We start from the raw sequence: 25,593 nt of genomic DNA, 5'->3' as shown, positions 1-25,593 counted from the left end.
TTGATAAGGCTCTGCAGTGTCTCATTTATATAGATCTGAAAGATGACTGAAGTGTTATAAAGATTAAAAGATAAAACAAGATATTCAAAATTACTGTACTTAATATAAAAAGCTGTTTTTTAAATATTGTCTTTATTAACTCTGATTCTATAATAGATATTCTGTATATCAATCTTTGAAAATATCTTTACTTCAGATAATTGATTAATCATCTTATCAATCAATGATAATGAATAGTAATTCTTAACTGTTATTTTATTAAGATCTCTGTAGTCTATATATAAGCATAGTCTATTATTCTTCTTAAGTATAAAGAGTATAGATGTCTCTATCAGACTCTTTGATAAGTATATTCAGTTCTTTGATTATGCTTCTTTAAGATATTTATACAGAATATTCAATTTCTTTACTAATAAGTTATAAAGAGATCTGTACAGCACTGTTGTACTATTTTCAAGATAAATCTTATATTATATCTTAATATCAGAAAACTTCACTACTTCTCTTTCTAAAAAGATATTCTTATAATCTATAAAGAGATATTATATATATCTGTTTTTAATAACAGATACTGCTGTTAATCTTACAGTAAAAATAATAACTTCTTTACTTATTCTTAAGTCTTAATCATCTATTATACAGTATATTAACTCTATCTTTTTCTCAAGATTCTTCTGATGAAACTCTTCAGATTTCTCTATCACTATCTCTTTATTAGTGAGATAATACTGTTACATCTGAGTAACTTAGTTAATAAGAGAATTATTTTCTCTTAATTATAAGAGATCTAGAATAATGTTCTCATTTATAATATTAACTGTATAAAGAAATAGACTGCTCTTTTTAAAGATTTCTTCTAAGTCTATGATTATATACTTTGCTTAAATTATGTCAAAATAATGATATTTTATTTTATTAGTAAATTTTATATAGTCTGATAAGTCTATCTTCTTTCAACTCTTTATTAAAGAAAAGAAATAGAATATAAAGTTAATATCTACTCTGAAGTTAAGTAGACATCTCACTGATATCTTCTTGTTTAAGATATATATTATAATTATAATATAAACTTAAAGATATAAGAATTATTAATTCTTTATTTCTTTCTCTTCTTTATCTTCTATAAATATATTTATCAGAAGAGAAATTAACTTTAAGAAGATATTTTCTTAATTTCTTTTCTTCTTTAACTTCTTATAATTACTGATATAGTGTTTATCAGCTCTGCAGTTAAAATAGAGATCTTTATTAAATCTTTTTTAATATTTCTTTACAGTGAGTGAAGAATTAGAATACTTGAAATTCTTCTTTACTTTCTCTACTCTGAAGCTGTTATAATACTGTTTAAATCTTATTATTAATTATTTAAAAGAGATTTTATTAATCTTTTTCTTAAAGAATTAATTATTTAAATAGATCTGAGAAGTTAGATTAACAAGCTCAGTGTAATTAATTAATGAACTCTGATATTATAATATTATTATTTATATCTTATAAGTCAGCTTTGTAAGATAAAACTGTATTTTTAATTAATATAAATTATCAGCTAATTTCTCTTAATATTCTTTAAATCTTATATTGAAATTGAAAGAATTCTTATTATTTTATTAATATAATAAGTTAAACTGCTGTACTGCTGTGAAGCTGTAGTTATAGTAATCTTTAATTTAATTTAGTAGAAAGTTCTTGAATTCTTCTTAAGTTATAATAGTATTAGTATACTCAAGCTCTCTTTTTTTAATAACTTAAGTAGTTACAGAGATATCTTCAAGAAGATTGATAATATATATTACTTATATCTTATAAGTATTATACTGACTTAGATTAAGGCAGAATTTTCATTCAAGAGTATAAGTAAAGCTGTGAAATTCAGATAAGATATTTCTCTTATATTTTAAAAAATCTCTGATTTTAATCTCTCTATCTTTATAATAGATATAGATGTGTAGAGGCTGTGATAGTAGTAGAGTGATTAAAGAGCTTATATTAAAATATACAGCAGTTTCAGAAATCTCAGATTTCTGTCAGAGTAGAGATATATACACTTTAGAAAATAGTATAGTATTTTTCTCAGAGAGTGAGATCAGATCAGTCTCAGTATAAGTGTATAAAACTATATTAGTCTGTTAAAGCTTGACTGATTTAAACTTATAATCAGATTGAGTGATTTAAATTATAATATAATAAAACTGAAGTAATGACTAGTCAGTAATATTATATAGAGATAATTATTTAAAAAGCTGTATAAGTAAGCTTAACTATCTTACTTAAATAATGAGCTTATAGACTACAGAATTATTATAAGAATATCACAGATATAATACTTAGTATACTAAGAAGATTATATAAAATATATAGTAACTCTTATTATCTTATATATATTTCAGTTAAAGAAAAAACAAATTACTAGCTTCTTTAATGAGAAGTCAGTATCTAGCTATTCTATATAGATAATGAGCAGATACTCTTCTCTTATTTCATAAGTAAGAATAGCTGAAGTGATATCTCAGCAGTGTCTTATTATTAAGAAAGAGTAATCTGCTGATCTTGTATAGAAGCAGAGTTCTTATATTTATCAATCAGATCTTTCTATAATATATCTGAATAATGTCATAGAGTGATTGAAAACTGGTTCAGACAGAATGAAATCATCCGCATGAAAGTGATGAGCTGTGTGAAACTGCAATGAAGTCTTGGCGCGGCCGGGAGCGTGACATCTTGTATTTACTGCTCTGATATTTTCTCATTTCTCTGTTTTAAAGATATATATTCTTTTATTAAGTCAGATATTCTCTCAGATCTTAGATTAATCATAGATTTAATCACTTAATAAATCATCTAGACACACTTATAATGATGTGTGAAGATGTCAATTACATGTTATTTTACAGCTTTTCATTGTGTAGAGGGCTTCATAACCTCTTGAAGGATAATGTTGTTGTGTTATAATCTAACTACGCGAGTTACACTAAATAGGTTGGGGTGGCACGTGACTAGGGTAGGTGTAGTAATCACCAACAATATCTGGAGAAGCGTCTGAGCTTGCTGAGATAATGCACCCGGAACGCGCAGAATACAATCACGTGATTTAAACTCACGCGTCTGCTGGCGTCCTTAATTGGTTCACAACGTCACGTAATTGGGCGGCTCGCAGTTCCGGCACGCGTACTCCGTGCAGAAAGCGACAACGACCTTCACATCATCCCCAGAAAAAACAGACATATGTCAACGAATCTGTTTCTCGATATGCCCCAGGAAACCATTATATAATTACAATTAACTCAACTATGCTAAAACCCCCACAAAAACGAGTCCTTGGCGACGCTACACTTAGCCGTCACAATGTACTGCCGAAGTCGCCCAGTACCGCAAAGAAGCGGAAGCTCGAAACCGACCAGCCAGCTATTGGCATTAAACCGTCTTCACAGACTGGCAACCGGAAGCTAATATCCTCAGGCCCTCGTCAATCGCAGAAGAAAAGCCAGTTCGAGGAGGAAGTCTTGGAGAAATTGACACAGGACATTTCAGGACTGAAGGAGAGCAACTCGGAAAAAGACCAGCAGTGGGCTCGACCAAGTTTAGATAATTTTGATGCAGCGCGAGACACTCTTTGCTTCCAGCAAATTGAAGTGGAGGAAGGGACGCTAGGAGGTGGAAAGCCTGCGGTGAAGCTTTTCGGGGTTACTGAGGTAGGTTTGCTCATTCATCCAATAATAGGTATCTAGTTGCTTTATCGATTTGGTTCATCCTAACGAGATCATTTTCTTCTCATCTAGGCTGGCCATTCGGTTCTCTTACATGTTACCCATTTTCTACACTATCTCTATGTGGCTGCTCCTGTCTCATTTGCTCCAACAGACTGTGAAGGATTTAAGGCGTATCTTGAAAAGGAAATCGATCTTCATCAGCCAGCTTTACATTCAGTACAGATGGTAATGAGAGAAAACCTTTTCGGATTTCAGGGAAACCAGAAAAGTCCCTACTTGAAAATCACAGTGACAGATCCGCGACATATCAACAAATTGCGAACGCTGATTGAAACCGGCCAGGCGAATTATAAAGGCATGTGGAGAGGTAATGATGATGGGATTTTGACCTTTGATAATATAGAATATATTTTACGGTTTATGATTGATACAGGGGTAAGAATTTCTTTGTTGACTTAAGCTTCCTCCTACCCCTTTGCACCTGCTTGCCTCGGCTAATCAATTTTTGAAGATATCGGGCATGTCTTGGGTCGAGGCGCCGGCTTCCAAATACCACATGCTCCCAATGAACGAAAGGTTGTCGAATTGCCAAATAGAAGCTACGATTCATTACCGTGATCTTATTGCTCATCCCAACGATGGCGAATGGGCAAAAATGGCACCGCTCCGAATCCTTTCCTTCGATATAGAGTGCGCTGGTCGCAAGGGTGTGTTTCCTGAGGCCAACCAAGACCCGGTAATTCAAATCGCGAATGTCGTTACACGTTATGGGGAGTCAAAGCCATTCGTTCGAAATGTGTTCGTCTTGGACACATGTAGCTTAATTGTCAATACCCAACTTTTCGAGTTTGACGCAGAGGAAAAAATGCTGATGGCCTGGAGAGACTTCTTGGAGGAGGTTGATCCGGACGTTATCATCGGATACAATATTGCTAATTTCGATTTCCCCTACCTTCTTAAACGAGCGGAACATCTCAAATGCTCAGGATTCCACTTCTGGTCCAGACTGAAGCATATCGCTTCACGGGTAGGGGACGCAAGATTTTCTAGCAAGCAAATAGGCAACCGGGAGTCCAAATCTACGAATATCAGCGGCAGAATTCAACTCGATCTCCTGCAACTTATTCAGCGGGACTATCAGCTGCGAAGCTACACTCTAAATTCAGTATGTGCGCAGTTTTTAGGAGAACAAAAGGAGGATGTCCATCACACTATGATTACAGAACTTTTTAATGGAACGCCGGACTCGCGGCGACGGTTGGCTGTTTACTGCTTGAAGGATGCATACTTACCTCAGCGACTGATGGATAAACTTATGTGTCTTGTCAACTATACTGAAATGGCAAGAGTCACTGGCGTACCTTTCAACTTCCTGCTTTCCCGCGGACAGCAAGTCAAGTTTCTTAGCCAACTGTTCCGCAAGGCTCTCGAACAACAATTGGTTATTCCCAATTTACGGAACGAGTCGACTAGCGAACAGTACGAAGGAGCCACCGTCATCGAGCCTATTAGAGATTATTACGATGTTCCGATAGCAACCCTTGATTTCGCATCCCTATATCCTAGTATTATTCAAGCACACAACCTGTGCTACACGACTCTTCTAAAGAAGTCAACCATCGACACACACCAAATGAAGGAAGGAGAAGACTATATCGTGACTCCAAACGGGGATAGGTTCTGCACCTCAAAAGTCCGCAAAGGGCTCCTGACTCAGATCTTAGAAGAACTTCTTGGTGCAAGAAAACGCGCAAAGAAGGAGCTTGCTGTGGAAACGGACCCTTTCAAAAAGGCTGTCTTGAACGGACGACAACTTGCTCTTAAAATCAGTGCGAACAGCGTTTACGGCCTGACTGGTGCTACTGTTGGCAGACTACCCTGTTTGCCTATCGCCAGTAGCACGACTAGTTACGGCCGCCAGATGATTGAGAAAACTAAGGAAGAGGTAGAGGCTAAATTCACCATCGCCAATGGGTATTCTCACGATGCTAAGGTCGTGTATGGTGATACTGACTCCGTCATGGTTAAATTTGGAATGCAAGACCTTGCTGAAGCAATGAAGCTTGGGCGGGAGGCAGCTGATTTTGTTTCAGCTAAGTTCATTAAGCCGATTAAATTGGAGTTCGAGAAGGTGTATTTCCCATATCTCCTCATCAACAAGAAACGCTACGCAGGTCTCTATTGGACGAGGCCAGACAAGTATGATAAAATGGATACCAAGGGCATTGAAACCGTTCGCCGAGACAACTGCCGTATGGTACAGACAGTTATCGAAACTGTCCTTAGGAAAATCCTCATTGATCGAGATGTCGGCGCTGCCCAAAAGTATGTTTTCTAGATTTATTTCCCTTTACTTCCCTTTGCGCTGCTCTATTGACATTTCATTTCCCCCCTCCCCAATAGTTACGTGAAGGATACGATCTCTGATCTCCTTCAAAACAAAATCGACATGTCTAAACTTGTGATCACGAAAGCCCTCTCTAAAAAGGATTATACTGCGAAACAAGCTCATGTCGAGCTAGCAGAGAGGATGAAGAAGCGTGACGCCGGTTCTGCCCCAACGCTCGGCGACCGAGTTGCATATGTCATTGTTAAAGGTGCTGGAGGTTCAAAAAATTATGAAAAATCGGAAGACCCGATCTACGTACTAGAAAACAATATTCCAATAGACACGAAGTACTACCTTGATAATCAGCTCGCCAAGCCCCTCACGCGAATCTTCGAGCCCATCCTTGGCGAGAAGAAGGCCGGCCAGTTGCTCACCGGGGAGCACACTCGATCCATCTCCGTCGCGGCCCCGACGCTGGGCGGCCTGATGAAATTCACCAAGAAAACGCAAACGTGTATGGGTTGTAAGAAGCCCCTTACTGGGAAAGAAGGCGCCGAGGGCGCTGTTTGTGAGAACTGTCGCCCACGCCTCGGCGAGCTCTACACTAAAACCCTTACGAGAGTGTCTGATCTGGAAGTGCGGTTTGGCCGCCTGTGGACGCAGTGTCAGCGATGTCAGGGCAGTTTGCATTGTGAGGTTATCTGCTCGAGCAGGGACTGCCCGATATTCTACATGCGGATGAAGGCGAAGAAGGATGTTGAGGACGCTGAGAAGGAGTTGGCACGCTTTGATCACGATCTGGGGGCCTGGTAGGTGAGTGGGATATAGGTAATATGTTATCTCTCTATTCATCGGTCACTTGAATTTATGCTGGCATACATCGGGAATAAATCATCCTGGATTGGCTTGCTTGGTTTTACGACATGTACGCATTGTGTAAAATGTGAAGGGATCCTGGCTTTTTGCGTCTATATTTTTGTTTATTGTTTTTATGAGCATTGTGGCAGGCATATGCTGCATGTACGTCTACTAATGGTAATGGTATTTTATATATTCTCTCTTGAATATTTTCTTTTCTTGCCTGTTCTTGTCCATATTCATCTTTGATGACGGCCAAATAGTTAGCTATCTGTACCTCATGTTCTTGGCACGGTCGGGCCCTTCTCCCCTCCTTCAAAATTTCTGTACCATCACTCTCTCGCTCCTTATTTTTTTATCTCCCAACTCCTCATTCTGGGCTGTTACCCTTCTTGGCTACGTATCTACCGCAGGTACGTACACCTATAAAAAGCACCAATAACCTTATCCCATGCATCGCAGTTACCTGCGAAAATGACGACATTTTTGGCCTGTCAGCGTGAAGCTATTTACTAGCTTTCTACTTCTACGACATCCTATTTTATCCATTCTAAATATACTTACAGTTTTCGAAACGCATCCACCTCCAGATAGTTTCTATGAACTTAAATATCCCACATGCGAAAACTTTACGACAGAGTTCGTGGTTTTGGCTACAAAAGTAGTAGAAAAAAAAAGTTAAAATAAATTTGCTAGATGAAATTCAAGATTTTTGAATACATCTGTGAGACAGCCTTGAGAAGAGAGTTTCATATGCTCCGTCCTCTACTTAGTCGAGTCGTACTATGCTTGTAAATGAACAACTAACGTGAACAGACGAAATACATGCGACACAAATATGAGAAACCAAGATAGCAATCCACCTTACTTTCCTCGGGTAAAGTACTATCAAGTTACTTGTCCCCTGTTCGCAATTATAGGGAAGATAAAATATTTGGCAATGTGTGCACGGAGGAGAGAAATTCAACGGAGGTGCTTAGATACAATTCTGCTTGTTCGAGGAGGTAGATAATTAATGTTCTCTCCCGAGAAATGGCCGAAATGGCCTAAATAATGCAGAAACCCCAGCAACCAATATTCTGCTCACTGGCGATCTGGTGAGGCCCCATGAAGGCAAGGTTAGTCAACTGTTGCAGTGTTCACTATTTGAGCTGTGATCCTCTTGCAAGTTGTTCAATTTCATCCAGAGTCGGTCCCTGAGCTGGCCCAGGTTGGTTCTCAAGAAACGAAATACTGGCCGCTCATTGGCCAGCGCAACGTCACCCTAACTTCAATCGTGAATCTCATCAGATTCGAGCTTCACAAAGCACTGCCAGCAATATCTTCATAGCAGATGCGAATCCACTTAATGTTAATAATTCATCAGTTATTCGCCCATAGCAAAATGCCGGAATTACAGAATCCGCGGTCGGATGATCATTCAGTATCATGGCCAGAGGTAAGCCGAGTTTTCACAGCTGTGTAGGGCGCTGCATACCAGTGACGATGTATTTAATCGTTTTGCTGACAACATACTATTTCTCCTCACTTTCTAGATATTTTCGCAGCACCAGTCAAATCTGAATCGACACCTTCAAATATGTGGCATGGTTAAGCAACATGTCGTTCCAGAAAGTCCATCATTCCGCGCCATTTCTTCCATGTTGAATCGAACTCAAGAGCTGCTCAAACAGCTAGAGGAACTCAGAAGTGAATTTGTAATTTCCACCACTCTCACCCTTGACCTAGAACGATATCATTTTGCGCATTTTGACTTACAGATTTCTATTAGATGCCTCAGCATAATGCAACCAGGTTCCTCTCAGGCAAATGTGTGGATAGGGTCGATGAGCAAAGGGCAATGAATAGAGGTGCAGAATCTGTGGGCCAGGGTCCTGCAACCTCACTGCCATCTTCACAAAGCGGAAGCAATCAACATCCCAGTGATGGAGCAAGCGCGACTGGGACACCGGTCCCACTTTTTGTGTTTGACAAGACACCCACTCCCATTTCCCTCCCTCAGCGTCCACGAGGTAGGACCAAACGCTCACTAGACGACGAAAGCAGAGCTGAAGATAATGGCGAAGCCATAACTGCCTTACCTAAAAGAAAGCGGCAGAAGTTTTTCTCAATCGAGAATGGCGACAATACGTCTGCAAGTACTTCATCCCGCTTCGTCGAAACTGAAGATATTTCGGCGGAGGTTGAAGCGCGACTCAAGGCAAAAGAAGAAAGCCGACGACGTATGGCGGAGGATCGGGAGAGGAAGAGGAAAAGGAATAGCTCGGGGTCGAACTCCGGGGGGCTTGGTGCCGAAAGCTCATCACAACAGCCGACGAAACGTTTCAGGGCATATCATGGCACTGAACGGGAAGAACTTTCCGGCCCTTGTCCAACAGATGGCAATGTAACAAAACGCGAGAAAAGGAGAGCCGTTGGCAACGTTCATGAGATGGTCAAAATCAACGGGGAAAGACATGGTGCAACAATGTACAAAAAGCTGAAGAAGTCATGACCCTAGTTTAGTATTAGGATAAGTACAGTGACGTATATTATTCTGATACTTGTCTATACTATATTGGACTCTCTCCGTCATCTTTCTGTCCTGAGCTTGGTATACATGGTGGCATTCTTCTGGTCATTCCGTGATGAAGAACTGCCCGATGAGGCTGTTTCCTATTTGGCCTCTTTTGAGTTCATGCCATTCCGCTCTCGTTTCGCTCCTCCTACGGGAAAGGCGCTCCGTCCGTCGTGCCTTCTTTCCCTTCTCAGTCTAGCTTCCAAACAACCAGGAAAGAGTTATGAGCATCCGTGGACCCGGAGAACTGTGTAGTGCAAGTCGCTCTTACTCCGCAATGCTTATTCCAGTTTTGCCCCAGGATTGCCCCAGGATTGCCCCGGTTGGGACCGTTGAAGCCGTTGAAGCCGTTGAAGCCGTTGCTCCGTGAAGGTAAACCGGTGAACTCTATCAATCGCCATTCTTCGACCACTGGTTCTCTTTGCTTTCGGCCATTCCTACGGCAATTATGGCGAGTGATGATACATTTTTATGATTTTAACTAATATCCAGGAGGCGATCAAGATGAGCACTCTTCTTATTTGGAAGTCGCTCGAAAGAGCTTGCGGGGGACAAAGTCCCAACAATCTTTCCAGTCTCTGCTATAAAATACCCTCCCACCCCCGGTGCTTTCCTTCCTACATCTTCCCTGCAACCCCCGTCCGTCGTTCGTTCATCCGCTCTCTGGTTACATATATCGGTCCTTCGTATATATCATTTCTGGCTTCTTCCAAGCCTACTTGAGTTTACTTACTCTTCTCTCTGCGAGAGCCCTCATCGCATATTTTGCCCTTTTTCCTGTAAAAAGGGTGGCTCAAAGCCCACCTTACAATCACTTTTTTTTCCTACCTCTTTGAACCTCGATATACTGATCCCACCGCTATCTTCCTCTTTATTTCCGGTTATCTTCTGGCCCCTCGTCATATATTGTCTCTATATCATAATCTGAGCAAGAAATACTTTGCGACATTCACCTCAGCTTTTACTATACCATTTGCTCAACTTAGCCTATATATCTGGAAGCAGCAATACTATTCAAAGCTCCTACGAGCTTGGTGATCATTCCGAAGTCTATAACGACCAGTCGTTCGTAACAACCGATCAAATACTCGAGCAGTCTATCAAATATAGACGAGTGCGACTACGTACCTGATATCCTCGGGTATTCTGGACCCTCGACGAGAACCCTAACAAGCTACTTGATTCATCCGGAAGCTTCAAAGGATCTTAAGCAGCCTATCGAGCTCCTGACGATAGAACCGTCATACGAAGGGAGACATTTGTGAACGGATTTTTTTTTTCAATTATCTAAAATGTCACCTCAAAACAACAAAGCCAGCCAAAGCAACAATTTTAAGAGTATCTCAGAAGGTATGTGTTCCCATTTAAGCAAAGCTACGCTCATGATATTGTTGACAACGAAACTAACACCCCTTGATTTAGACGCTCTTATGGAGGCTACCGTGGGGTAAATATAAGCCCTTATATGCATTATTTTCTCTTTAGTTGGTCGCGGCCTGATCAGCATTCTTCGTCTCTGCAGCAGTGATACATTTAGTATTCCTCCCAGAGACGATCTGCCGAAACCAACCGAAAGCACGGATATGGACGGGGTTGGGGAAACGGGCCATTATGGCTGGGAGGATATTGGCCTCAAGGATACAATTTTCGAAACCATAAACGACGAAGACAGTTTATTCAATATGTCATTTAATCCTCCACTTACTGTCAAGGAGAGATACCGACAAGCATGCCTGAATACACTGTACAGAGAACCTCGCCCCGTCACCATCATTATTGACCTCGCTACAGAGAACGATACGAATCATGCAGAAACAGTCAACACTACGAACGTGACGAATGGGACAAGAATAGCATTACCTATTCGTCAAACCCCCCCACGGGGGTCAAGTCTATCAAGGTCCCCTCCAAAAAAGGCTGGTCATCAGACAAGTAATTCCATTCGACAAAATTCTCCGAATCGTTCGCCAGATGGGGAAAGTGGTCGGAAGAGCCAGCAACTTCGTTCCAATTCCAACGAAGGCCGAATCAAAAAGCAATATAAAAACTCGCTTACGGCATCGTTTAAAGAATTTACGAGGCAACAACTCCAACAAAGCCCAGACGCATTTAAAGGCGAGTGGTACAAAACGCAGGACGCGACACCCACCAAACGCATTAGTTATGTTAAGTTTTTGAAGAACGGCAGCAACGCTAGCGGACACAACTAAACTGGAATGAACCCTATGATGCATTATGTTTACATTTTAAGTTTTGTTATCATTCGCTGTGTTTGCATCCGCCGATTCATCTTCTTGTCTACGTGTGAAAATTGGATTCTGGCAGGAGCTGGGCTTGGAGACAAATTGAGAAATTTTCGAACTCTCTTACAAATTTTATTTGTCTTGCTGTTTGTATGTTCGCATGTTCGCATGTCTGCATGTCTGCATGTCCGCATGTTTTCATATTAAGTCTTTTCTGCATTGCGATTGTTTTGTACAATACCCACATACATGGTTTGAGAAATTTGGATAACTTGGGAAATTCCTTCTTTTTCACCCCTTACTTCGGGTGATTTCTAGAATGGACCTGTTACTTTGCTCTTCATACGGAATGCTGGTACTGTTGTTCAAAGGTTTTTATCAAAGCAGTGAATAATACAAGTGTTTTGTTTTTTTCCCTTCTACGGATGGTATGAGAGTAAATAAAGACGCATGAACCTCAAGTCCCGTGTGCGTGATATTGTAACATGAAATAGAAAGAAAGTGATACAACTAGTTCTACCGTAGATTGAAGGCTATCCCCAGTCGACTCCCACGCACTCTCCCGGTACCAGTGGAGGTGAGGTTGTATGTAGTTTTCATCCAGGTGTAGCACACTCCAGCTCCTTTACTACAACACCAAACAGCCATGTTTCCAGATTGGGGAGATGAACAAAAGACGAATAGAGCCGCCAGAAGACACATCATTAGTAGCATTCGACACGTAGGCGTAGCGAAACAGTTGCTGGAGGTGACTGCGAATGAACCGCGGAATCCCCACAGCGTCGCAATTTCGTCAACGTGATACAGCCGCCGGGGAAGCGGAATGGTGTATATTGTACGTCGGCAATTTTCATCTTCATCCCTCAACGTGATGGTTGAAACTCAAGAGTCATCGCGGTGGTGTAATCGGGAACATGGCCCGCCATCCAGCACAATCCCTGTCGGACCAACACTGCGAGATAACATGAAGGTTAAGGGTAAAGAAGCTCACATTCCATAACGAAATGGAAAAACCTCAACTCCGCTGACTCCCCTCCTCCACCTCTCCCCCGTTTTGCTTCTCAACCCCCTCTTCGCCTGCCTCATCATCCTTCTGGCCCCAAGTTATCACATCCCAAATATGTTCCTTGATCAAATCGCCATAACCCTTTCCCTCCTCCAGCGCCTTCAGTTCTTCCCTGCGTCTCCGTTCCTTCCACCCTTCTCTTTCCCCACCCATCCACACCTTTTTCACAATATTCATCTCCTTCTCCTTCTCCTGCCTCCGCTTCAACCTCTCCAGCTCCTCCCCTACAATTTTCCCTTCCCGAATCTCAGCGTCCCGCGCAGCCCGCAGCTGCGCCTGCATCGCCTCCGCCTGTGGCGTAGGCAGGTCGCGGAACACATTTGGCCGGTTCTCGCCGACCGTCCGTGACCGGATGTGCCCGACTATACTGCTACCTGTGTGTACGGAGGAGAGGCGGTTTGCGGAGACCAGGAAGGCAGCACCAAGACTGAACGTATAGAAGTCTAGTTTACGGGGCGGAAGAGCGATGAAGACGGGAGCTGCAAAGAGGAAGGTGTAGGATGCAAAGTTCTTGAACTTTTCGAAGTCGGCGGCGCGATCGCGGGCGGGAAGGGTTGCTATGGTTGTACTGGAGGATGATTGGGGAGTGGAAGGCTCGGCGGCCGCCATGGTTACAATTCAGGAGGGGGTGTGTTTTTCTCTTTCTTATGTAGAGTCCAGGACACGGTAAAGTCCCTGACGTAGCCAGGTATGGTATTCCTTTTATGTTTCAATTGAGGCTGACGGCCGTTTTACTTTTGTCTGATAGTGGGTTGCTTCGTGGAAACGGTATCTTGCGGGCAGGATTTTATTGCGAATAGAGAGAAATTTTGATAGGTAGACGTATAGTTAATAAATAGGTATTCATATAGTCTTAATTGATAGAGCTAGTCTTTAAATAAATTAAAAAGTATACTGGTTGGGAGGATACAGAATATTGATTTATTCATCATCCTGAGCTTCAAAGCCTCAAACCTCTTTTGCGGGTGTGGTGTAGATTGCCTAAAAGGGCATAGGCCGAAAACCCATAGTATTTATTAAACCACTGCAAACGACAAAAATCTCAATTTTCTGGTTAACGTTCTCTGAGTAACCCGCTGATATACGATGAAGTGATCTAATAAACAGACGTTAACCTCCAAAATATATATGAAAACAACTGGTTTACAGCCAACTATGCTGTTCATTATCTCTCCAATTACCCCTCCCTGGCTAATAATAAGAAATATTAAGCATCGGGATAGCAAGTCACTATTCTTGAATTATCGTCAGCCATGCAACAACGCCAAAAATCTCGCAATATAACATTCTGTTTACTATCCCCTCGTCATGTTCATCAATATCTTTCCCGCCAACCAATGTGGTTTCCCTTCTCCCGTAGCGTTACTATTCATTGCCTAAGCTACACATAAGAAAGAAGAGAATGGATAACAAGAACCATCTGGCGAACGATGCGCGCCGATTTCTAAGTTCCGATATCACAAGCATACTTGTCTAAGGTCTATCTCCCTACCACCTAACATTCTTCAAATCAATTCCAGTTTGAGATGGCGCCACCGTCCTATATATTATAGAGCCATCCTCATTCTCCCCGGCTGGCTCGATGAGCCCGGCGGAAACTTCATCCAGGATGCGGGCATAGTTTTCGTCCTTGTTCACTTTACAGCGCACTGTGGCGGATTCGCAGTGCGCTGTTAATGCTGTACTAGATTTAAACATGCGCAAACAACCAGGACAGCTAATGAGATGGAGGACATATTAGTTTCAGGGACTAACTCTGGGAGAAGCGAAGGCGCAGGAGCGGAAAATGTTCGATATAGAAGGAACAAGACACAACTAAATACGGGGATAGGTTTATAAGGGGAAGCTTTCATACCGGAAGACACCACCCATATGGATTCCAGACTTAATATGGCCCTCAAAATCCTTCTCGCTGTCAAATAACTTATCGCATACACATACCCACTTCCCCATAGCGGGACTGAAGAACTTAGAAGGGCTCCACGGTTCCTGTTGGCGTTTCTCAACAGTTTCACTTTCCCGAGGCATGGGCGATGGGGCAAACCTGCTTTCCCAGGTTCCCCAAGTGTTGTCAGATGCCTTTGACGCCGTCTCATCGAGGTCAATCAGAGGGGTATGTTTTCCCGTCGGGGATGTCGGTGGACCGCTGTTATTTGCGCGGAAACGGCTTCTAACCTCCCGATCATCACGGCCATATGCCGCGTCAGAATATGCCATGAAGACTTGCTCCTCTGAGCCTATCTCCACCTCTTTCTCTTCCCCGGGGGCTGGCCAGAGACTCATTCCGCGAAGCTGCATCGAGACAGAGGTGGCGTCATATCCACTGCTGCCTGTGGTCCCGGGTTTACTTCTCTCACCCGACGTGGGCACCGTTTCCCGCCCATCTAAGAGAGGAAGGCCAATGCCACCATCCAAGCTGGAAGTGATAGATGAATCAGTGAGCCCAAAACCCTTATTAGTGGGGCCCAAGGCTCGGGACATCACAGTTCGGAGCGCTTCCTTCTTGACGCGCTGTTCTCTATACCGTTCTGCGGAGAAGGACGGACATTGGTCGTTTTCTATATGACACATGTATGCATGGGCACGCCTGAACTTGGCATGGCAGAAGTGGCAGACCATTTCCTGGTTGGTTCTATGGAACTGTTTAACGTCAGAGACTGTGATAAATACCTGGAAGTGCAGAAGATAAATAACACGTAACAAGAGTGAAAATGCAAGAGAGCAACGCCGATGAAGCAAATTTGATGCATAACAGAAGCAGAAGACCTCATACCTGGGCGAAATGTGTGTTCTTGCCTCCCTCGCTTTTGAACTCCTCTCCGCAGCTGGGGCAGGCAATGTGTTTATTGCTTTCGAGTTTATGGGCGAACAGTTCTCTCTCATCTTCAAAATCTAGATTGCAACGGGCGCAGTATTCATGATCAGTGAATTCGATTTTATGCTTTCGAAGCTCCTTCTCTGTAGTGAAGGTACGGTTGCAATTTTCAAAAGTGCAGACGATTCTGGGAGTGATTTCTGTGGGGGCCATCTTGATAGTGGCTGTGAGAAGACGCCTGTAGGTGGATATAGTTATAACGACGCGGCAGAAGGGAGTGAGGAGAGAAGTTTTGCAGAAGCAGTATAGGATAAAAGAAGGGCCAGGAAGAAGCTTGTACGGTCCTTTGTATCTTATTCTCGTCAAAGTCAGTAAAGTGAAAAACGAAGAGAGAGTCAACAAAGGGTTCTCAGAAGGTCAGTGAATGTTCTGATGAGTAATGCGAGAGAGTCTTGTACATCTCAACCTCATTGCACCTGGATGTAGTTAAAATATATATATATACAACTAGTATTAAAAATTACTATTGAGCAAGACTTTGGTTCGAATGTATGTTTGCCCAGCCATTGTATTCTTGGTTTGATCAAGGATAATAACAAGGCATTGCTTTTTCATTCAGCGACTACGCCTTCGCATTGCTATCATGTAGGGCCAACTGTGCTATATGGCCATCGGCCAAAAGCCCAGGTTCAAGAAATGCCAATGAATAGAGCCTTGACATAGTAGATACATCAACATCAACATTTCTTTAATATTGCAGACATATGTTTACCCCTTTCCCTTTCCACACGCTCAGAATCGTGAATATGGAAGCCTGTTGGAATTAATCAGCCCAAAATGCTCAGTTCAATGTTTCCAATTGATTGAAAGGGCACCGATCCCAATGGATAAAATAGAAAAGAATAGAATAGAGAATAGCATAGAATCACACGTACCATTTCCCCCTCCACGTCACAACCGCCCAATTATTCCCATCCTTATCCGTCTCCTTCTCAACCGTAGTCGAGAAGGAAATCGCACTCATAATCCCGTCTCCAAATTTCTCATTCATCACTGCCTTATACGCGTAGCCATAGTTCTGCACAATCTCATACAGACGGTAAATCAGCGGGTCCTTCGGGGGGAAGGAGACGGACTTTCCCCGGTCTGGGAATCCGCTCAGAAGAGACTCCAGATGAGCATGGTCAATTTCAAGGACCTGAGCCAATTTGGCAATATCCTCCTCGGAAGCTTTTGCTTGTCCATAGAAGATGGCTGCGGTGGCTACCTCATTCCGGCCAATGGCTGCTGCTATGCTCTCGAAAGAGAGCTTCTTGTCGGCTTTGGCCTTGAAGAGAACCTCGGATGAGGTGGGGAGGTTAGCGTGTTCGGAGATCTGGGAGGCATAGGTTAATTATCTGTTCACTGGCGATCTACGAAGGATGGTGGAGTGGTTGTGAAGGTATCATACGTCAAGGGTCGCGAGGTTGAGGTTGGACATGGTGTATGCTACCCTGCTTGGAGTTACTGATTGTGCGGGGCCTGCTGTAGGAATGTTGTATTTTGTCAAATTGGCTCTCGGGATTATTACGTTCCTGGTCTCTCAACAATGCAAATCAAAGAAGAGGAGCGCTGGAATAAATAGAATCGAGATCAGATATATGCCTAAGAAGTTTGTAACAAATATGCGGCGAAAATGACGGGAAACCTGTTTTCCCCAACTTATTTGAAGGCGCGGAGGTTGCTTGGTGATGAGGGGTAGCGAGTGAGGGGTTGCAAGGACTGTGGAAGTAAAGGGTTCGGACGCAAAACCTGGGTTACATTTTTATATGCGTGTATATCGATGGCAGTTTAATATTGGTACTAAACTCTAATTTATAAAATCAAGGCCTTACGATAACAATTCCCATGCATCGAATTCAAGCCATTTGGAGCTCAGCCGGTGCCGGCGCCATGACGTCATCTGGCTTCGAACTGGCAACGCTATTTTTGGTCCTAAACTTGCAGATCACGGCTCGACATCTGCCTGTTTTCATCAATCAACAACTTCAACACACCGGAATGGCTAACTATGCCATACCATACTTATTTATTTGCCACAGATCTTGTCCAGAGATACTTTTCCCATCCTCACTTAACAGATGCGTCAGTGTTTAAGGCTTTCATCCGGACCGCCAGTGGGATCAATCTCAAAGATCCACTGAGCCCGCAAGAATTCCAGCTTGCAAAGGTTAATAAGACCTCGTATGTCCTGAAGAGATTCGAAAATCATGAATATTTCAAGCCTAGGAAACGCGCCTTGAGCACCGGCATCCTCTAATATAACTCTCAAAGAAGATAAAACATAAAAGAGTAAAAACACGCGCCAAATGCCAAATGCAGCCTAACGTGCGAGCTCTCTATAATCAACATCATATGTTTGGTCCCAGACCTCGCCCTGCTTTTCCTCATAACCTTTCAAGTAATCTGACTGTATTCTCCCTGCCATACCGCGGAGAGAGCCCTTCCGCGCGTCAATGACCGGGCTCATCCATTCTGTCTCTCCATTCCCTTGAGCCGTGCGGATCGGGAAAGACGCCGCGCTTAACCCCGTCGGCCAGCTATTTCCATAGATATTCTCCCATTGTCCCGGTGGTACGACATATGTCTCGTGATATATGGAGACATGGGGGCAGTCCTTCACAACGCTTGACCAATATTTCACTGCTTGAATGTGGAACGGCCCGTGAGCGTATTTGTGCAGGGACTCGAAATCCCCGAAATACATCACAGTCATAACCTCATTTGCCGCTGAGTCTTCGGCACTGGTCCAGGTCGCTGAACCCAGGTACCCCGAATGCTCAGCGGTCTCTTTGAGCTCCCTTACCATTCTAAAGAAGTATTTGGCTAATTTGAGATATACCGGATCGAAAACTCCAAAGGGGGTGACTGGATTTCGTTCCTAACATAAATACAACGAGCGGCCGTTCGGCAAAAGTCGATCCAAAGGATCCGTCTGGACGAGGCATTTAGGCAGTGAATTTGGTGAGGAGTACATCTGAGAGGTAGCGGTTCTTCGTCCAGCCGAAGGCCATGAGAAGGTTGTCACCGATCCGATAAGCAATGACCACTGTGGCTGGCAGGAGGTTAAGATAGCCTAGCAGGGCGACGGCCACGCCCTGCAACAACCCGCCGACCAGAAGCCATGTGCTCATGGTAAAATTATCGCGCATTATGTTGTTCTTGATGTTTTTCCTGACGGCTTTTGCATTGTGGTTGTACGACGGCACTTTTTGTGGTGAGGAAAGTGGACGAAATGATTTTTCGGCCATCGTGATGTAGACTTGGTCGGAGGAATTGGTTAGTTCTTCAAATAAGGAGTATAAAACAAAAAACACAAGGATTCCTGTGTTGCTTCACACTCGGGAAAAAGGGGGAAGGGGGGGATGAATGACGACTTTATAGTCTTCAGATAGGGAGCCTGCACCCAGAGGATATCCAAGCATGTCAGCCCCCTCCCTGATACCAAGCAAGAGCAAACCACCACATTATTAGCAACGGAAAGAAATGAATAGATTCCTGTATTCCTCCGACGGGCAGTAATATTTAGGCGTCAACCCGAGGATTTATTGTATGTTGCGGAGAGAAAGATTACATTCATTTTAAAGCTCTCGGAAAATTTTACGCTGCGTAAGCAATTAGTTATGGACATGGATTCCGTTTTGTTTTAACCTTACTAAGGTTAGCCCGAAACGGACTGGCGAACCAGAGACATAACTATTCATCGCTGATATTTTTCGGCTTTCAGTTGAGTATCCTAACCATTATCGTGATTAAGTTAACTATAATTATTCTTTTAAATTTTTTTTTTTTTTTTTTTTTTTTTTTTTTTTTTTTTTTTTTTTTTTTTTTTTTTTTTTTTTTTTTGGCGGGTTGTAGATGTAAATAGATAATTTACTTCTATTGAAGGACATTCGGAACTTACCTGTGAAATAAGTTCTAATATCAATAGGATTCCAGCTCAGAATAATTATATATATATGTGTGTGGATATGTCAAAGGGTAACCAGGAAGTCATGTCACCTCACAAGCTGACTATGCTCGGGCAACCGAAATCTTGAATACTATTTCACAATTTGCAAAAGAATATATCCATGGCTTTCAGCCCTATGTGACCTTTCATTCATATACTCTCCATGGACTTCTTTTGCATGAGTGCGTGGACGCTAATCGCCACAACTTGCAGGGGTTATTCCTGACAAAATCGATCCCAAGGGTGTTCCAGACGCTGATTAAAATACGCCGAGAAGGTCGCAATAATACGGACTGTTAAAGGTTAGTAAAATCTACTTGGTGCTTGTCAACTAGGGGTGAATAGACAGTTAAACCGACCGGAGTTTCCTTTGCAAGACTGTATAGCAATATCCGCCTTACTAACTACTCTACTCCGTATACGGAGTTGGCGAGGGAATATCAACTCGCTCCTTTGACAAGCCCCTGCATCTGGGAAACAAACAGGGGTAAGGGGAACCTTATCACATCAAGAAAACATGGATGCTAAAGTAAGCACGCCGCCACCGGCTGGAGGCCAACGTTCAGCTCCTATACTTAGTAGCAGTGCACTGATCCTAGGATAGTGTCCCGCCATTAGCAACGTCGGGCACTAACAAACGGTGCCTGCATTGGCACGCGCGTGCTGTTGAAGTCGGCTGAGCACACCCTTCAATGTCGACTCCAAAGTTATGATCCAGGAGGGTCAGGGGCCTTTGTGTGTCCAGCCGCATCCGTGGAGCGGGAAGCCATGGTGAGCACGTCGCTAAAACAATCCCTTTATCAACCTGTAGCATAGCAATGGTTTGCGCGGAACTGCACCGGCAGTTAAGTTCAACGTTGGGCTTGGCGTGAAATGACGGCATTAAAGAAGCGCGGAATTCCATATCCATGAAGCGGTGTAAGCTGCACGTTCGGGAATCAGGAAGGATATGGCGTTGCATTCGTTGAAACAACTGGTAGTACTTGCCCGTATAGTTAGTCGAAAGGAAATATGTGGAAGGTGTAAAACTTGTGTGATTGAAAGGTTGCTAGCTTTGTGGAAAGTTATATGGTGGAAGGATTAGTAAGCCAGATCATGTGACCTGACACCCCCACTCACCAGAGTAACTATACACAATGCTATATACAAAATTCGCCTTCAAATCAAGTACAGGTACAAAAAATGACTGGAAAATGTGAAGTAATGAAAAACCAGTCATAATATACATCATTTTTTATCCCTCTATCTCTCTATCTTCTTTATATTCTCTTTTCAACATGTATATTTCAACATTTCAAGTGATTTAGTAAGCTCATCTGCTGTGTTCTCAGTAGATGAAATATATCAGATAGATATCTTATTCTTACAGACAAGATTCTGAAGAATGTGAAAACAGATCTCTATATACTTCAAGCAGTGTGAAATTACTTCAGAAGAGAATAGCTCTATAATAAACTTATTATCAGTATGAATTGTATAAGTCAGATTATTAGCTATGATGAAAATAAGATAATTATTAACATTCAGATTGTTGAGACAGAATGAGATGAATTCAGTGTCTTCTAGAAGCTCTCAGAGACAGACTAGCTTATATACAGTCTTGAAGAATGTAATATATTCAGTCTCTGTTGATGACTTGAAAATCTCTGTTTATCAGCAGCTCTGTTATGCAACAGAATTATCTGTTATATAGATAATATAATCAGTGATTGAATAAGATTCTGAATCTCTATCAGCTTAATCAGTATCTGTATATACTACAGATTCAATTTCAGCATATCTGTGATAGATTATACTCTCATTAATTGAACTCTGTAAATATCAGAGTGTACACTTGTATATGACTCAGTTCTTTGATATAGACTAAGAGCTGAATTGTTCAAGAAATTCTGTAATGAAGCTTATATCAGAATGTATATTAAATACCAGATATTGCAGAGATCTGATACTGAATTGATAGAACTATAGAATAAATTCTGCTATGTATGCAATCAGTTTCTCATTATTATTTATAAAATCAATATTCTTCTTCATAGAAGTGAATGTAGAATAACAGTTATTTATTAAGAACTTCTTCAGAAGATTTCTTATAAAAAGAGATTAAAACAATATTAATAAAGTTAAATCTCTATCAATCTTTATTTCTAGATAGCAGTTGAAATTCTCTATATTCTTAATCTTATAATTAGTAATGATTTCAGCTTTGACTCAGTTCAAATCTTCAATTTTCAGACTATAGAGATAGACATTATTTACATAGATAATTATATAGATCTGTCTTTTATTATGAATAAATAGTTCAGTATCATAGAGACTGACACAGAAGTCTGAGTATAATAGCATCTTTTACAGCTTTTTATATCATAAGAGTATTACTTACTTAAGACTGTAGAGTCTCTGTATCAACTCATATATAAGATTATCACAGTCTTTACAGAATTCTGTGAGTTAATTCATATATATTTATTCATCAGCAGACAGTTGAGTGTTTAAAAAAGTGATCATTATATCAATCTGCAGAACATATTATTCTCAGAATACTGAGATTATTATAAGAGCTTATGAGATGAATGCAGAGATAATAGATGTAAAGATTCTTAAGTAATTAACTCTCTTTTATTAAAGATTTCTGCAGACAACTCAGCAGATCTTATAGCAGATAATATCACTTATATTATTAAACTTTTTATTAAATATTCATTGATCACAGAGAATACTTATTTATAATATTCTCTTAATCAGTTATCAGATCTCTATCTATTTCAAATAGTTAATCTCTTTAATGCAGATCTTATAATAATACTTTCATTTCATAAAAGCTTTGATATATATGAGATTTTTCAGAATCAGAAGTACAGTAATCTCAGAATTAGTAAGTAGATCTTCAAGACTATCTCTCACTGAAGCTTTTCTCACTGTAGTAATATTTCTTATAGATGTCAGAGAATCATTCAATTCAACTGTAAATTCTGAGAAGTTCAGTGTATTCTGTATTAAAAAGATAGATATTCTCACAGAGATATTATAGTCAATTCATTAATTATTAGTAAGTATAAGAAATAATAAACACTCAGATCAGATTTTCTTATCAATGAATAGATCATCTATTAATGAATCAGAAATTACTGCAATCTCTTAACAGACTGCAGTGAGTAGACCTGATATCACTGAAGAAATTATCACAGTTACTTTACAGACTGCATTGAGTAGAATCTTCAGATTGTGTGTTATTAGTATTGATGAATTGACAAGATGAAGATTCTTCTGAAAGATGATATCTTTTAATATATATAAATACCTGTTGAAGAGATTTATCAATCTATAATTGATAAAATCATTATAACTTATAAAAATCAACTCTTTGAAATGAAAAGTCATCTTATTGATAAGCTTGAGAACAATCTTCAAGAATGCTTTATAACTTCATTAGCAAATGCTGCATGCAGAAGATAGAGCTTCAAGCCAGGTCTTATACAGTGTAATCAGCTTTATATTTTCAGAGTCTTTATACAATATTGTTAAGATTAATATAAGATTAAACAGCTCTATAACTGTAATAACTGTCTTATCTCATATCTTTTTCAGAGCTGAAGAGTCTATTAATAGTAATCAGAACTTCTTAATAATTAAACTGATTAATTATTCAGATACTTCATCTTACTGTGAAGTATGAGAGAAAGTCAGCTCTTATTTTATATCTTCACTGAGCATATATACTGTGACTATATTTAAGTTCAATTCTTCATAATCTGAGTGAATGATTGCAATGTCACATCTCAGCAGATTCTTAATAAATTGATTAAAGATCTGTAGATATCTCAACATTTCATCTTTGCATTTCAATAGAAATATTCATTTTATATAGATGACATTATCTGTTATCATCATTGCAAGCTTCTTGTCAGTGTAAGATGATATATCATTTTCAGTTTCAAGAGTCTCATCATCACTGAATATATTCACTTAAATCTTCAAGACCTTGCAGATGATATGATGTGATGTGAAATTCTTGTAAAAAGTGTGTTTCTATTTAATCTTAACACATGTGACACAGAATGATAATTTCTTCAGACTAATAATGATAATATTAAATCATGAGTTTCTGATCATTTTTAATATACTATTTTCACTGATATAACTAAGTCAATGATGCTACTTATCTATCAGAAGCTGTTTTGAAAGAACTGTAGATAATTAAAATGAAGATAAGATAATAAAGAAATCAGTATCTGAATTCTTAGAATTGATTAACTGTTCAACCTTCTTACAGCTGAAAGATCTCAAAGACTCAGTACTCAGATTATAATCTGTTGAGATTATCTTTAATTTCAGAACAGTCACATATGTCACTACTTTATATATTGAATTATTCATTATCTCATAAAATGTCAGTGAACTGTCAGATAGAATGTAAATATTATTATAAGACAGATTAGTGTAGAAGATATCACTGTTAATAGATAACAGAAACTCAAAGTAGTTCTCAGTATTAACTTATATATCACAGTGAATATAACTCTGACATTTTATAAGCTCAGTGAAGATTAAATTTGCAGATAGTTTTGATATATAGTATACATAATTGAATTCTATCAATCTTTCACTTACTAAGATGAATACAGTGCTGACACTCTGAACCTTTATAATAGTCTTATTAATTACTTAAACTGTTGAATCATTGATTGCTATAAGTTCTGAAAATCATAATCTATTACTCACTATGTGACATTCAGTGTCACTATCTCATATAGTGAGAAAATTCTTGTGAGATTTTATAAAACAGACTGATATATTGATAATCTCTGTGAGATTTATTATCTGATAGGTCTCTGATTTATCTGTAATAAATAATTGAGTTCTATTCTCACTATTATTCTTTTTCTTCTTTTTCTTGAATTTCTTTATTCTTGCAGTATTGTTTATTCTTTAATTATTCAGAGTACTGTCTGAATTAATTAATTAACAGATGTTAAAGTAAGATCTCTCACAATCAGAATATATAGATGAATTTTCTAATCTCTGATAATTTCAGAAGCTCTCTTATGAACTGTTATAATTACATTCAGTACAGTCTTCATGAGCTGAATTTAATATATTGTTACTGATAGTTATTATAACTGTTATAGCTGTTATAGCTGAGTTAACTGCAGAATCTATATTCTATAGATTCTTTTTATCTTTTGAAGAATCAAGCTATAAACAGATTTTCTTCATGAGAAGATTAACATTCAATATTATAGCTGTGAATTTGAAATTCTGTATCTTCTTTATCTTCTTCTGAACATAATTTCTTCAATTGTTGAGTAGAACTGAGTAGAAGATATTAAATATTTATATATCTAAGAGAGAAGTATTCAACATCTTTAATTTTATAATGATAAACTGAAACTTATTGAAGAATATGTGTAAATTGATAATCTGTGTGTTATTAAAAGACATGAATTTCAGAACTGTCTTACAGTGTAACTGTGTTTTAAAAACAGAGTATTTCTGTTTAATTGCATTTCATAGAGTATAAGTGATCTGATTTTCATCATACTTGAAGAAACATGATCTGACATCTGCACTTAAGAAGTTCAAGATAAATATATAGAGTCATCAGTTTCTGATGTCTTAGAATAATACTTATTTATCATCTCTTTATAGAGAGTTCTGAGTCTGTTATTTCTCTATCATATATCAACACTGTGTATCAATCAGTTTCAATTTCATAAAGATGCTTTATATAATGTAATTGAATATATCAGTTAGACTGTTTAATCTCACAGTATTCTTAATATCTTTCTTAAATTAAGAGATTGTCTTATCAACACAGCTATCTGATTTATAAAGATTGAATTTCAATCTTTCACTGAGATTAGAATTTTATATAATTATACAGACTGTTAATATAATAATAGAATAATTATTAACATCTTATAATTAATCTGTAGAGAATGAAAATCTCTATTAATAGAGTTTTTTCAGTTGTAGTTTGAGTTCTAGAACTCTTTACTTCTTCTTATTCATCTCAAGTATTATCTTAAG

At 39.7% G+C, this 25,593-nt stretch overlaps 7 protein-coding genes across 8 annotated transcripts; 3 read left to right on the top strand and 4 right to left on the bottom strand.

The window, feature by feature from the left end:
• Positions 1–3,287: 3,287 nt before the first annotated feature.
• Positions 3,288–6,849, top strand: BDBG_02777 (DNA polymerase delta subunit 1; the record flags this gene model as incomplete). The annotated part of the gene is made up of 4 exons (XM_002626554.1): positions 3,288–3,689; positions 3,777–4,142; positions 4,219–6,032; positions 6,111–6,849. 4 exons carry the CDS (start codon positions 3,288–3,290, stop codon positions 6,847–6,849), a joined length of 3,321 nt encoding a protein of 1,106 aa, XP_002626600.1.
• Positions 6,850–8,278: 1,429 nt separating this feature from the next.
• BDBG_02776 (uncharacterized protein) lies at positions 8,279–9,388 on the top strand (the record flags this gene model as incomplete). The annotated part of the gene is made up of 3 exons (XM_002626553.2): positions 8,279–8,332; positions 8,430–8,591; positions 8,666–9,388. 3 exons carry the CDS (start codon positions 8,279–8,281, stop codon positions 9,386–9,388), a joined length of 939 nt encoding a protein of 312 aa, XP_002626599.1.
• Positions 9,389–10,743: 1,355 nt separating this feature from the next.
• BDBG_02775 (uncharacterized protein) lies at positions 10,744–11,661 on the top strand (the record flags this gene model as incomplete). The annotated part of the gene is made up of 3 exons (XM_031720947.1): positions 10,744–10,801; positions 10,874–10,898; positions 10,974–11,661. The coding sequence occupies 3 exons, from the start codon at positions 10,744–10,746 to the stop codon at positions 11,659–11,661; spliced, it is 771 nt and encodes a 256-aa protein (XP_031577297.1).
• Positions 11,662–11,779: 118 nt separating this feature from the next.
• On the bottom strand, positions 11,780–13,722 carry BDBG_02774 (uncharacterized protein). Its single transcript, XM_002626551.2, has 2 exons — positions 12,180–13,722; positions 11,780–12,150 (listed from the first exon to the last, which is right to left on the bottom strand). The coding sequence occupies exon 1, from the start codon at positions 13,367–13,369 to the stop codon at positions 12,710–12,712; it is 660 nt and encodes a 219-aa protein (XP_002626597.1). The 5' UTR covers positions 13,370–13,722; the 3' UTR covers positions 11,780–12,150; positions 12,180–12,709.
• Positions 13,722–15,830, bottom strand: BDBG_02773. Of its 2 annotated transcripts, XM_002626550.2 has the most exons (3): positions 15,534–15,830; positions 14,616–15,400; positions 13,722–14,477 (listed from the first exon to the last, which is right to left on the bottom strand). In XM_002626550.2, exons 1-3 carry the CDS (start codon positions 15,786–15,788, stop codon positions 14,249–14,251), a joined length of 1,269 nt encoding a protein of 422 aa, XP_002626596.1. In that variant the 5' UTR covers positions 15,789–15,830; the 3' UTR covers positions 13,722–14,248. The 2 variants fall into 2 exon arrangements, with proteins under 2 accessions (XP_002626596.1, XP_031577296.1); XM_031720946.1 differs by lacking the exon at positions 15,534–15,830 and having other exon boundaries at positions 13,845–14,477; positions 14,616–15,522.
• A 536-nt stretch (positions 15,831–16,366) lies between these two features.
• Positions 16,367–17,055, bottom strand: BDBG_02772 (cyanate hydratase; the record flags this gene model as incomplete). The annotated part of the gene is made up of 2 exons (XM_002626549.2): positions 16,367–16,950; positions 17,026–17,055. The coding sequence occupies 2 exons, from the start codon at positions 17,053–17,055 to the stop codon at positions 16,501–16,503; spliced, it is 480 nt and encodes a 159-aa protein (XP_002626595.1). The 3' UTR covers positions 16,367–16,500.
• Positions 17,056–17,937: 882 nt separating this feature from the next.
• On the bottom strand, positions 17,938–18,865 carry BDBG_02771 (uncharacterized protein; the record flags this gene model as incomplete). The annotated part of the gene is made up of 2 exons (XM_002626548.1): positions 17,938–18,495; positions 18,590–18,865. The coding sequence occupies 2 exons, from the start codon at positions 18,863–18,865 to the stop codon at positions 17,938–17,940; spliced, it is 834 nt and encodes a 277-aa protein (XP_002626594.1).
• Between the last annotated feature and the right edge of the window lie 6,728 nt (positions 18,866–25,593).

The sequence above is a fragment of the Blastomyces gilchristii genome, assembly GCF_000003855.2.
Source record: "Blastomyces gilchristii SLH14081 genomic scaffold supercont1.4, whole genome shotgun sequence".
NCBI classification, from domain to species: domain Eukaryota; kingdom Fungi; phylum Ascomycota; class Eurotiomycetes; order Onygenales; family Ajellomycetaceae; genus Blastomyces; species Blastomyces gilchristii.
Note: the sequence above shows the minus strand (reverse complement) of the source record. Positions and strands in the feature narration are given on the sequence as shown.